At 48.4% G+C, this 13,767-nt stretch overlaps 1 protein-coding gene across 1 annotated transcript in view; it reads left to right on the top strand.

The window, feature by feature from the left end:
• Positions 1-11,254: 11,254 nt before the first annotated feature.
• The window catches only part of SPON1 (spondin 1), a 275,447-nt gene continuing 272,934 nt past the window's right edge, over positions 11,255-13,767 (top strand). The window contains exon 1 of the mRNA XM_027115305.1: positions 11,255-11,762. Coding sequence (XP_026971106.1) covers positions 11,525-11,762 — 238 coding nt within the window. The 5' untranslated portion in view covers positions 11,255-11,524. The remainder of the gene's footprint in view (positions 11,763-13,767) is intronic.

Below are 13,767 nucleotides of genomic sequence, written 5' to 3'. Positions count from 1 at the left end.
CTCTCTAAGCAATAGCTATTAGTACTATATTGTATTATTCTAATTAATATCAGACATTAACAATAACAATATTTATTACTGGTAGAAGATTCAATCTTCATCCCAGCTTACTCTTCCCCCTCCCTGTGTCCTTAAGTCCATTCTCTAGAGTGGCACCGACATATATACACTACTAAATGTAAAATAGATAGCTAGTGGGAAGCAGCCGCATAGCACAGGGAGATCAGCTCCGGGCTTTGTGACCACCTAGAGGGGTGGGATTGGGGGCAGGGAGGGAGACTCAAGAGGGAGGGGATATGGGGATGTAAGTATACGCATAGCTGATTCACTTTGTTATACAGCAGAAACTAACACAACAATGTAAAGCAATTATACTCCAATAAAGATGTTTAAAAAAAAAAAAAAGATTCAATCTTTGTCCCAGTCGTGCTCCACATCAATTTCTGGGATGAGGATTTTCTAGCAGACCTATATAGAGCCTACTGACTTGAGGATGTAAATCTGTGTGACAGAGTAAGGATCCAAAATTATGCATATGGGCAGGAATTGTGGACTAAATAATATTAGCTATCATTTATTAAACATCTAATACATCATGCCAGATAATACACTAAAGGCTTTTCATAGGTAACCTCTTGTCCTCTGAGTAGCTCTGCAATGTAGGTCTTTTTTTTTTTTTTTTTTGCGGTACGCGGGCCTCTCACTGTTTTGGCCTCTCCCGTCGCGGAGCACAGGCCCCGGACGCGCAGGCTTAGCGGCTATGGCTGTGGCTCGCCGGCCCAGCCGCTCTGTGGCATGTGGGATCCTCCCGGACCGGGGCACGAACCCGTCTCCCCAGCATCGGCAGGCGGACTCTCAACCACTGCGCCACCACGGAAGCCCTGCAATGTAGGTCTTCTTATCATCCTTATTTTACAAATGAAAAGAACCAAGTGTTCAAGAAGTTGAGTCACTTGCCTAATATCACACAGCTGGAAGTGAAAGAACTAGAGTCTTACCCAGGCATATTTACCTTCAAAACCTCTTCTGTTTTCCCTATGCCATTCTGCTTTTCCACACCAGTAAATGTAAACAAGAACTGTATTTCAGGTCCAAGCACAAGATAGGGAATGAAGCAGGTTGGGGGAGGGAGCAAGTAAGAAAGGATTTGGAGATTTGGGTTGGCTGAAAGACCTATGTGGATGTCTTCAACTTACTTGGAAATGCACCAAACAAATAAGAAACACTAATGGAATGGTAGAGTGATAGATGGATTTGTGATAAAGCAAGTGTAGTAAAATGTTCATTGTGGAATCTAGTAGTGGATATATGGGTGTTAATTGTAAAGTTCTTTCAACTTTTTTGTATGTTTGAAAATTTTCCTAATGAGGGGAAAAGTCAATGTAAATTGATAGCATGATGTGGCCACGTTTAGATGGGGAGAATATAGATTCTTCTTGGGCAACACAGCGATACCTTAAATCCTGTTTTCAGTTTGGGTGCTAGCCTTTCTCATGGTTTGTGACAAGCTGTAATGTGCCCTCGGGGGAGAGAATAGGAGGATGAGGGGTTCAGAAACTATGTCTAACCTGGAAAAGAGAAGAAAAGAGTACAACATTGTAGTTCTCAGAAAATACTTTAAAAGCTATGTATTAGTTATCAGTTGATGTGTAACAAATTGTACCAAAACTCAGTGTCTTAAAACAACATTTATTATCTTACGGTTTCTGTAGGCTGGAAATTCACAAGTTGCTTAACTGGGTAGCTCTATCTTGGGGTCTCTTGTGAGGTAGCAGGCAGAATATCAGTAGGGGCTGCAGTCATCTAAAGGCTTGACTGGGGCTGGAGAATTTCACTTCCAAGACAGCTAACTCACAGGGCAGGAGGTTTCAGTTCCTGTTATGTAGGTCTCTCCATAGGCTTGCACGAGTGTCCTCATGACATGGCAGTTAACATCCTCCAGAATGAGCTATTAAGAGAGCAAGGACAAAGTCACAGTGCCTTTCATGACCTCATTTCTGAAACCACATACCATAACTTCCGTATTATTATAGTCATTAGAAGCGGGTCACTGGGTCTGGCTCACCCTCAAAGGGAGGGAAATTAAACTCTCCCTCCTGAAGAAAAATATCAAAAAATGTGTGGACATATTTAAAACTCAACCATGGTCTGCTTCTTGTAAGAGACTTAGACTTGTTCTAGAAGGATCGTAGGGAAGTAGTTCTTATTTCAATAAAAAGAAAATTTTCCTGATAGAGTTGCATAAAAGAATGGGAAAGGCTTTTTCTTCACTTGAGAGATCCAAAAAGAATTTGAACAGTTAACTGGAGATGTGACATTCATTCTGTTACTCAACAAATATCTGTAGAGCATTTACTATGAGTCACGCTCTGTGGAAGAGCTGTAGATGCAATCGTGGGCAGGACAGAGATGGTGCCTGCGCTCATGAAATTTACACTGTGCTAAGAGAATCAACAAGTACATCAGATAATTACAGGTTGTGATGAGTGTTATGAAGGCAAAAAATAAATGGGCTACTGTAATATCAACTAAGGTGCCCGGGAGATACTTTGTTTTATAGAGTTCACAAAAGAGAAATGTTTGAACAAGATAATCCTATAGATTCCTTCCAGTATGGTGGTGGTCACTCATCCATTCCTTCATCCATTTTTTAATTCATTCAACAGATACTTACTGAGTGTCTACTATGTGCCAGGCACTGGGCAAGGTACTAGGGATACAAAGCAAACAATTCTGCCTTTTAAGGACCCTGGGGTCTTGTGAGAGATAACAAGATGTATACATTAGTGATGATTCCATGTGATAAGTGCTACAGGGGTTATGCACATGGAACCTGAGGCACACAGGAGAGAGAACCCTTCCTGGGGTGTTGGTGAAGGCTTCTTGGAGATACCATTTGAGCTGGGCTTTTACGGATGGGGAAGGGGACTGACAGTCAGCACAAGAATCTTTCTAAAAGGTCAGCATCCCAGATGCCAGGACTTATTAAGAGGAATGAAGGAACAGAGACGAAAGTGAAATGTACGTTTAACGAGTTAATGGAGCTTGAGGAATGAACGCACTCTGTATTCTGGCTCTTGTACCACTGTATTAAATGCACTGGGCTGACAACGAAAACTCACTTCACATTTGAAACTTCTCAGGAGAAACTCCGATACTGCAGGCTCATCACAATTCTGCTCTTGTCACAGCAGCTTCCCCCGTGATTCCCTGCCACAAACCTTCTGCTCCAGACGAGGTAGCCCCCTCATTACTCCGCCACTGTTCCATGCTCTTACAGTCAGTGCTACTCAGGGTGCCTTTCTCCCTCATCTCTACAAATCTGACCCCTCCATCAGGTCTCACTGTTTCCCTGAAACTTTTGGACCCCTCAAGCCTGTGGGAATTTCTCCCACTGGGCAAGGAACACAGAGACCATTTGTCTTGGTTCTTAATTGGCCCTGAAATGTCTCTTGTAGATCTTCATGGGCTCTCAAATAGATTGTGACCTTGGGCAAGCTAGTCGCCTAATCTCTCTGTGCCTCAGTTTACTCATCTGCAAAATGGGAGTAATAAAATTATCCAGGTTGCTATGAGGATTACATGAGTCTATACATGTGAAGCATTTAGATCACCACTCCCTGGCTCATAGTAATCATGTTACGACTGTCTGCTGTGATTATTACGGCCCTTTAGAGGTAAGAGGTGTGCCCTCCTGTCCTTTAGGGACTCAATAAAGGCCTCAGAATTGTCAGTGTCGCCACAATCTGATAAATGAATAAAATGTATTTTATTCTTACTCCCTCTTAATGCTCAGACCAACAGACTTGGTTCCAATTTTCTAAGAGAAATAATTTGGGAGCTGAATTATGTTCTGGGGACTTTTTTTTTTTTTTTTTTTAACAGGTCCTAGCTCTTTGGGTTGTGTATATGAAATAACAGTTGGATGCAACTGACACTTCAGCAATTATATTTTCCAGATTGGGAGAGGTGCAAAACTTGGGCCACACATAACTGGAAGGCAAAGAAGGCCTTTTTTTATTTGCAGCACATGGAAACATACCCACAATTGAATGTATATCATCTCACACCATCGCCCATGGCTTCTCTTCTTGAGTTCATTATCTCAGGAAGTTATACCACCAGTGATACCCCTCACCCCCACGGCTCATGTGAGAGCGCTCAAAGTCATCGTTGACTCCCTTCTCCCCTCCTGCACATCCCCGTGCATGGAGCCCTATTCACCCTACTTCCTCAACAACACTCCAGGTCATTCCTTCCTCTTGAGCCTTTAGTGCATGGCCCTCCTCTGGACTGCTGTTAAAGCCTTTTAGCATATATCCGTGCCCCCAGACTCATCACTGACAGTTCATCTTTATATGGTGCCACTGAAAAGGTCATTCTATCACCTCAAGGACACATCCTGCCTTTTCACACCTCTCTGCCTTTGTACTAGCTATTCCCCCGCTAGAATACCTATTCCCCTTTTCCAATTGGCAAGTTCTTATCTGTCTTTCAAGAAGGTGTTGAGTGCCTTTTCAAATGTTACCTTTTCCTGGGCCCTCACCCAAGCAGAATTAGTCACTCTGCTCTGTGCTTTCATTAATACTATCTGATTTTTCAACTTACAAATATCTGCTTTATCTCTCTCTGCAGCTTTTTGAAGGCAGGAATTATGTCTTGTCTCTGTAAAACTTGCCTCCCAGTTTATCAATAAATGTTTGTTGAATGAAAGGATTGAATATCACAGAAATTCATTAAATACATATTTCCTTCAGACACTGTATTCTAAACACAGTGGAAAACTCAGTGACTCTTTTTCAAAGAACAAACAATCTAGTCTATAATAGGCCCAAGGAGGTGACCTTAAGAGTGCCTGGAGAGTGCCTTACTGAATATTACTGCGTGTTCAGTTTACTGTCACTGGGTGGCAGTAGTGTGCCATGGTCATGTGGTGAAGTTCCAGAATTTCAAAAAGGTGGCTGCGTTTGTTCGGGGTTGCTAGATTAATAGCAAGCAAACCACAGGGGAAATGTGGGCTGTGTCCACATTCTGGACATGGCTGGATTTGCAAGAGCTTGTTCTTGGGAGCTGTCCATATCTGTACCTGGCATAGGCTGTATGGCATTCAGACACGATGCTCTCTCTAATCTACAAACCCAAAGCAGGGAGACTGAGACATCTCCAGTCTGGGACCAGGTCTACATCTTAGAAGATGCTCCCACTGCTCAATTCTCCTTCACTTCTTCCAGTGGTGAGCTTCCTTTCAGCTGTGCAACGACAGGGACCTTACGGATGGCTTTTGTCTATTTCAGTTCACACAGTGGCTATGACGATTAAGAGGTCTTAGGTGACCTCTGTTGGAGCAGTTTCAATAAAGACTCGTGAACTGTTCCCAAAGTTTACTGCAAGGAAAAACGAACGGAAACTGAGGGGGCAAAGACAACAAGGGAGAACAACTCTTTGAAAAGTCTGCCTCTGAAGCATAGTGAGAGAACAGCTGGAGAGGGCGAGGAGGGAGGGGAAAGGTCCAGTGTCATGCCCAGTGCCACCTCAACCCCAGTCCCCCACTCCTGCTCCCATCCCAGGATGGGGGAGACTCCCCAGGTCTGCAGGCTGAGGACGCGGACAGGAAGGGAAACTGGACTACATAAGAGCAGGAGAGGGCTTCTCTGGTGGCGCAGTGTTTGAGAGTCCGCCTGCCGATGCAGGGGACACGGGTTCGGGCCCTGGTCCGGGAAGACCCCACATGCTGTGGAGCGGCTGGGCCCGTGAGCCATGGCCGCTGAGCCTGCGCCTCCGGAGCCTGTGCTCCGCAACAGGAGAGGCCACAGCGGTGAGAGGCCCAAATACCGCAAAAAATAAAAAATACAAAAATACAAAAAAGTAGAATTCATGAGTTTGTAGTAATGCAGTTGGCAGTTACCAGGTTTTCTGCAGCAGAAATCAGAAGTCGGGATAGTTCCATTGTTCTGCTTAGTTGATCTAGGGTTGGGGGTTAGTTAGAGAGGAGGTAGCAAAATAAAAGAGGCGACCTAATGAAGAGTGTTCGTGAGGATATGGTTCAAATGGTTAAGCATAGTGTCCAAACTGGGTGGGGAAGGAACTGACAAGATGGGCTGGGAAAATCCGAACTGACTAAGCAATTGCAGGTCTCAATGACACAGGGGTCAATGCAAGGGGTGAGGCAGTGGGACAGCTGGGAGTGGAATGAGAGAGGACCATTGGGAGCCAGTATTTCCAAAGCTGAGGATGGTTTCTGCAGGGGAGGGCTGCTGATATGGAAGGACCCAAGCTCTCTGGAATAGAGGAGGTTAGAGGGATGGCTGAGTATCAGTACAGACTCTCTAGTCTCCCAAGACTGCAGCATGAGTTAGGATGGGCAGGAAGCCAGTGAGCCACTTGCAGAGTTCTTTGTGGCTGCAGGGAGTGACGTGAGGTTATAGATGAAGGAAGTAGGATGAGGGAGGATGAAGGAGTGTAAATTGGGTGCCGTGAGCTTTCAGGTAAGAGGGACTTTTGAAGGCTATTCTAGGATGCTGATCTGGGTGAGGCAGTGTAAAATAGGTAGAGAAATGCTCCAGAGAGTAGAGGGAAGGGTAAAACTGAATGGAGACCAAAGGACTGGAGAGATGAGGTGAATGGAGGAACTCATACCTTGGGTGGAGTTGTAGGATGGACCCAATCAGCTTCAGAATTCCAAAGGTAGTGTGATTATATATGATTTGGCCAATGCCTAGAATATAACAGGTGCTGGATAATATCTCTTCACTTAATTAATGTCTTTTGCTTTTAGAATTCTTAAAAATTGTACTTTTATTGTACAATTGTACCTTCCATAACTTAGTCTCAGGGCTTACTGGGTCCCTGGTGGACAGCTTCCAGGCAGATCACAGATAGATGGTTCAGTGCAGTTCGACTTCATTCATTGTCCATCTGCTTTCTTTTTCTAAAAACCCCTTCCCATAAAACTTTCGAGTACAACTCTGAGTTATGGAAACAAAGACATAACATTTCTGGATTCTTGTTCTAAATTAATAAAATAAGAGTAACAATGCTCACTAGTTTTTTTTTTTTTGGTGAATCACTGAAGTTTACAAATTGTTATCTCAATTACTTGTTTATTTCTCCGACCCCCAGGAGGTAGGCAGGATGGGTATTACTGTTCCCAATTTTGTACATAACACTTTAGACAGAACCTGTGAGCTCCCAAGACCTCTCAGCTTCACAGCCAAAAAGTGGGAAATTTCGCCAGACGGAAGCCTTGCACCTCAAGTCTGAATTATAAGCTGCGGTTCCCTAAACTGTAGTTTGAATTTGTTCAAAGTGCAGATTCAATAGGTCTTGGATGGGGTTTTGGAATTTGCATTTGAGGCAAACATCTGATGCTTGTGTTTCAATGACCATACTCAAAAACAATAATCTAGAAACTTCTTTTTCCCTTCTCAAAAGAACAACAACAAAAACAACCACCAAAAAAAAAAAAAAAAAAAAAAAAAAGAGGCTGATCTCACCTCTTACCAATCAAAGGAATTTTTTTTTTTCTTAAGAGAAGTGGAGCCCCCAGGTCTTCTCTTCTGTGACCTACCCACACACACTGATAAAGTTAATTATCTGCCCTGGCTAAATGACTTTCCCTAGCAACACCCTAGCAACTAACATTAGCTCTGCCTTAGGCTACAAAACTGGAAAGAGATTTCTTGAAGTCCGGTGTATTTTACAACAAAACAAAACATCTGAACGGGAAGTTAAACAAAGTAAGCTGGATTCATTACTAAGGAGATGAGACACAGACATACAAGACAGTTCATGACAGTCCACCAAACACAATAGTCAAAATAAGAAACTTTCTTCTCACAAGTTCTACTGAAGTCCAGAGGAGAGACTGCAAGATCTCATCCCACGGAGGAGAAGAGAATTTAAATGGACAGAAGGAGGGAGGACATTCTAGGTGATGGGAAAGCTATAAGCAAAGGTGCCAAGTCAAGTATGAAAGTGCGGGACACAGGGAACCCAGCTGGGAAGCACTGGGAGCTCAGTCTGGGATCTATGACCGGATCATAGAGGGCCTTGAAGGTCACTTGAAGAACTTGGGCTGCATCAGAGGGTCCTGGCTGTTAAAGACGTTTTATTCATAGAACAGATACTTATGGAGCCAGGCACCATGATATGCATGGAGGATACAGTGGTGATCCCCAGAGACAGTCCCTCCCCTTATGGAGCTTGGAATCTAGTGATGGAGACAGACACTGAACAAATACAAAATGTAAAAATCAGACATAAAAGTGAATAGGTAATTATAAATCTTGAGAATATTAAGAGAAAGATATCAAGTTCCAGGAGAGCATATAAAGAGAGGCAGGACCTATTCTTGGAAATCAGGAAGGACTTCTCTGGGGAAGCAGTTTTGCACTGAGATCTGAAGGGTGCATAGGAGTTGGCTGGGAGAGGGTGGGGGTTGGCAGAGACGAAAGCACTGGATTCCAGGCAGAGAGAACCGCACAGGCAAAAGTTCATAAAATGGAAAAGCCGTGGTGGCCGGAGCCCATGAGAAAAGGGGTACATGGTCTTCAGAGGCGGGTCAAACAGGACCTCAGAGGCCATGTTAAAGATTCTTTGTTCTGAGAGCTCTGAAAAGCCACTGAAAAAGGATTTTAACCTCGGGATTGACATTCAAGTCTGCATTTTAAAAAGGATCACTCAGTCTTCAGCTCAGAAGATAGATTGGAGGGAGAGTAAGAGTAGATGTGGGCAGCCCAACTAGGAGGCTGAGAGATGATGACAACTCAGACTGATGTGGTGGCAGAGGAGTTGGGGAGAAGTGAACAGATTCAAGGAGTTGGAAGCTAGTGATTTCGTGACGGATTGGATGTGTGGAGAGAAAGCAGCATTCTGATGTGACAGTAGAGCTGGGTTAGGGAAGTTTAACTCCGGTAGTGGGATTACAGATCCATGGGCTGTCATGGCCCAGATGGTGGGGTCACCACTGCGTAGAGGGAAGAACCCTATTTTAGTGTTGGTGGACTGTTTTGAATCCTGGTTCTTTCTCCCCTTACTAGCTGTGGCACCCAGACAGGTAAATTTTATAGGTTCCTTATCTGGAAAATAGCAGAGAGGAGGGGGCCTCCTACATCACATGGTTTTCCTGTCATGTTGAATGAGGAATTAACTATTCTGTCCCTCCCTGCTGTGTTCTGCCCACCTCCCTGTTAGATTTGAATACGCTGATTTAGATGAAAAGACTTTCAAGACACATAATTGAGCTATTGGATGTAAAATAAGCTCCGTGAAGACAGGAGCCACATTTTATTTATCTCTAGTTTCCTGTCCTCTGAGATAAGATCGGGTACACTCTCATGAACAGCTTAGTTTGTAGTATATATATCACCGCTATGATTGGAAAAGATTCGTGTAACTATGTATTTAACATTTGCCTCTGCCCCAGATTGTAAGATCCACTAAGGCAAGTAGTTTATTTGTCCAGCGTCCCAGTGCTGAGCACATGGAGGGCATTGGACATGAATGAATGAATGTTTGTTCCCTCTTGTACCCACTATTCAGCACAGACTTGGCCCCAAATCTATACTCAAGGAAAGCTTGCTGGATGCATGGGACTGTGCACCATGGAGTCTATGTGAGCCGTGAGCCAGTCCGGTCATACTGGAGATAATTCACTCAGAACACAGGTGAATCTCTCTGAATGTCACCTCCATAAAGGAAGGCTGGTAGCTGGAGCAGGTGCTGCTGACCGTCGAGGAGGGTCAGGCCAAGAAAAGAGCATAATTGCCTTCTGCAAAGGGGCACTGTCAGAGGACCTCTGAGAGAAGGCGCCCAGTTAATAGTGGCAGTGAGAGTCCCAGCACAAGGACTGAGGGCAGGCGAGGAGGAATGGAGGCCTCCTATGCAGATGGCTCCTCTGGGCTGTTTGTTCGTGACATCAAAGGAAAGCAAAGGAGATTGCTTTTTAAATGCAGGCTCTTGAAGCGTGTTGACAGTCCAGGGGAAGGAGGGGGTGCAGTAACCGAAGCTTCTGAGAGCACTTGGGATGCTTGTGCACACTGAGGGGAGGCAGAGGCATTAAGGCATCCCCAAAGTGGGCTTGGTCTCCGTTACTGTGCTACCCAGGGCCAGCCCGACCCACCCGTTGAGCTTGGGGGTGGGTGTGGGGCGACACTGGAGACCAGGCCCAGTATTTTACATGGGTCATTTCATTTAACTCTAGCATCCTCTAGAGGAAGGGTGTATTAGCCCAGAGGCACACATGCACCCTTTCTGAGCATGAAACTGAAGCTTGGAGAGCTTAAATAACCTGCTCAAGTCTCACAGTGGGTGAGCGGACAGGACTAATGTTTGATTGGAATCGGTGCCCAGGGGAACAGTGGGAGAGATTCCTGCACCTGGCCTTCTCCTGTCCGGCTTTGGGGTTGAGCCTGAGGCTCTGCCCAGTGAGCCCTTAGGTTCGTCTCCTCTCCAAACATCTGTCACTGGGGACTGGGAACCTGAACTAAAATCTAAGCCAAGAAAACACAGGCTTTTCTCTGAAACTTTCAAAACCCCTTTCCAGGGCTCTATGAGGACTCCCATGGGCTTTAGGCACTTTTGTCTTCGTGGGCTCCTCCCTTCATAAAACAACAGTAAACATTATATTTTATGACTCTGTAGGTATAAAGACAAATATATTAATAAATATTATATAATGAAATATTTTATTGGACCTAAAGTTTTTTTTTTTTCTTATGATTTTAAAGAAAACATTCTCAGGAATCTCCGAAGGTATTACAGGCCATAGCACTGTGCCTACTGGGCCCAATGGATGAATCATTCTGTTCCTTTCCGTCCTCCAGTCTGACCTGTTCCAGGTCAGAGAAGGGCAATAGAGTCAGATAGCCATGGCATCTGACCCTGCCTTAACTGGCCGAAAGCCTCAGTTTGCTCATCTATAAAATGAGTGAAAGTAATGTCACGTTTATTGTGTGAAGCGAGAGTGGAAAATGTGAGCAGATATAGTAAGTAAACCGCCCAGAATATTGCCAGACACAGAGTAGGTGTGCAGCAAAAGTTCTCAGTCTTTCCCTCCTTGGAGCACCCTCCTCCACAGGGTCCAGGGGGTTGGGGCAGCAGCCTCCTTGGTGGTGGGACAGAGTCCGCAGTGTCTCTGTACCCTATGATTTCCTCGCCAGACCCTGGGAATCCAGCGTCGCAAAATAAACACGGCCCCGCCGCTAATCGCCAGCGCGGAAACAAAACAGCGCTGCGCTCGGGGATCTGGGCAAAATCAGCCCTCCCTCTTCCTCCTCCTCCTCCTCCTCCTCCTCCTCCTCCTCCGCCCTCCCTTCCTCGCGCTGCTCGGCTTGCTCGGCTCAGCTCAGCGCAGCGCAGCTCGGCAGCCGCCAAGCCGAGGCGGCAAGGTCTCCTGGTCGCCAGCGCCGGCTCCGAGCTCCGCTCCCCGCCCGGGCTCTGGCAGGTCGCGCTTCCACGGGGACCACTTCGAGCAGGAGTCGCGTGGCGAGCCGGCGGCGAGGCACAAAGTTGGGGGCCCGCGAGGATGAGGCTATCCGCGGCGTCCCTGAGACTGAGCCGGAGTCCAGCGCTGCTGGCCCTGGCGCTGCCTCTGGCCGCGGCGCTGGCCTTCTCCGACGAGACCCTGGACAAAGTGCCCAAGTCGGAGGGCTACTGCAGCCGCATCCTGCGCGTCCAGGGCACGCGGCGCGAGGGCTACACCGAGTTCAGCCTCCGTGTGGAGGGCGACCCTGACTTCTACAAGCCAGGAACCAGCTACCGCGGTAAGTGGCCCTGCGTGGCGTTGAGGGCGCGGGACCCGGCCCCCGGAGGGCGCCGACCGCGCGGTGCGGGAGGAGGGCGCACGGTTCTCAGGCGCACAGTGCGGGCGCAGCCCGGTAAGGGCCCTTCTGTCCTGGATGCCCTCAGCCCTTTTAGACCCGAGCCAGTGTCCGGGGCCGTCGCGGGCCACAGCCAGGAGATGCAGCCCCCACGTCTGACGCGCGATTCCCGGGCATGGGCTGTAGCGGAGCAACGCGTCACTCTGGCCTGGCTGGGAGGGAACCTGGCTTCTTCCCCCGCCGGCTCCAGGAGAGAAGTGGAGACTCGCCTTTCTCCAGATCCGTCTCTGGAGTGGAGCGGACCCTGGCTTCTCTTAGTCGGGTCCCAGGCAAGGTGGTGACTCCGGCTTTCCCCACTCCCATCCCTGAAAGAAAGGAAACCAGCTTCTCGCTGACCGGTCCCCAGTGGGATGGTCACTCCAGCTTCCCCGGACAGATCCCTACAGGAGAAGGGACTTCGGTTTCTACCTTAGCTGGTCCCAGGGCACGAGGAGGAGGGGAGAGGAGCCAGATGCTTTTCGGAAGGGTCCCTGAAAAGAACTCCAAATTATCCTCCGATGGATCCAGGCGAGGGAGAAGAGCCTGGATTTCTAGGACAGGCTCCCAGTGGACAGGGAGCTCTAGGTAGTTTTGGACAGGGAAAGGGAATCCGATGAAAACGGAAGGGAAGCCCGGATTCCCGAAGCCTGCTCCCTGGGGGCCGGGACCTTGGCTCCCGCAACCCCAAGTCTCAGTGCCCCAGGGATGCCGTTCCTACGCTCATCAGCTGAGAGCCGGCTTTCGGGAGCGCAGAGAGGGGATGTCCAAGCAAGTGAGCGCCTCCCAAGCAGGACAGGCAGCTCGACCCGCACAGACCTGAAGATCACTTACGCCATCCCCAGGGCCCACCGCCCCTCTCTTCAGCCGGGTCATCTCCCCAGACATCTTTTCCCCATGCTGCAGCTGCCCTTCTCCAGTCGCGAGCCGGGATGTCGGGCAGGGAAAGAAGCCTGCCTGGCCTCACCGGGGCCCCGCGGGCGGGGAGTGACAGGGCGCGTGTCCCTTCACCCCTGCCCCTTCAAAAGTCAATTCTAGGGTCAAGCAGGAAGAGAGGGGCTTTGGGGCACCGAGTGGGGTGCTCTTCCATCCCCACTTGCCCGGTTCCTAAGCATCTCGGGAAGAAGCAATGGGAACAATACTGGAGAAAGTTTGGGGCAGTGTCAGCGGGCGCCCGGGCCACACAGGAGACCAGAACCTTCTCAGAACGCTTCCTCCGTTTTCCCGCGTTCGTGTTCCCGACTTTCTCCACCTGGAGCTACCCAGAGCGGGCTTCCCGGCATAGCCTGCACGTGGATGCGCTCAGCAGCTGGCCGGCAACCCCTGCAAGCCGGCACGGGTCGGCGGGATGCTGGGTACTCCGCGGAGACGGGCAGGGTGGGGGTGGGGTGGAGGGCACCCGGCCCAGCCCCGGGGAGCTGGCGGCGGGTTGGCCGGGCTGCCCTGAGAGCCGAACCTACGAGCGGTCGCAGCCTCTCCTCCGAGCTGGGAAGCAGCCAGTCCTCTCCGTGGACTGGAGGGAAGTGGGCGTAACCCCGCTGGCCTCTTCAGCCCTCCCCCAACCCGAGGGCCTGGGTTCCCTAGGAAAACTGTCCCAGCTCCACGTGGCAGGGAAAGAGGTGGCTCTGGAGTCAGGTGGACCAGGGTTTAGTAGCTGTGTGACCTTGTGCAAGTCCTTTAATTTCTCTGAACGTGTTTCCCAGCTATTGAAAACAGCTCATTATCCAACCACCCTGGGTGGTTGCAGGGAGTGAATGAGTGCCTAAAGATGAGCATGCCTGAGCTACAGCGGGCCCCCAGTATGTGCTAGTTTGAGTTGGCTATGGGGCCCTAATGGTTTAATAATGGAGGGATGTGCCTGGTCAGATTGGGGTGTGTGTGTGTGTGTGTGTGTGTGTGTGTGTGTGTGTGT

Source organism: Aethalodelphis obliquidens, unplaced genomic scaffold (genome assembly GCF_003676395.1).
Source record: "Aethalodelphis obliquidens isolate GAN/ISIS:26980383/991018 unplaced genomic scaffold, ASM367639v1 scaffold14, whole genome shotgun sequence".
NCBI classification, from domain to species: domain Eukaryota; kingdom Metazoa; phylum Chordata; class Mammalia; order Artiodactyla; family Delphinidae; genus Aethalodelphis; species Aethalodelphis obliquidens.
The sequence above is the reverse complement of the archived record's forward strand: the minus strand, read 5'-3'. Positions and strand labels throughout refer to the sequence as shown.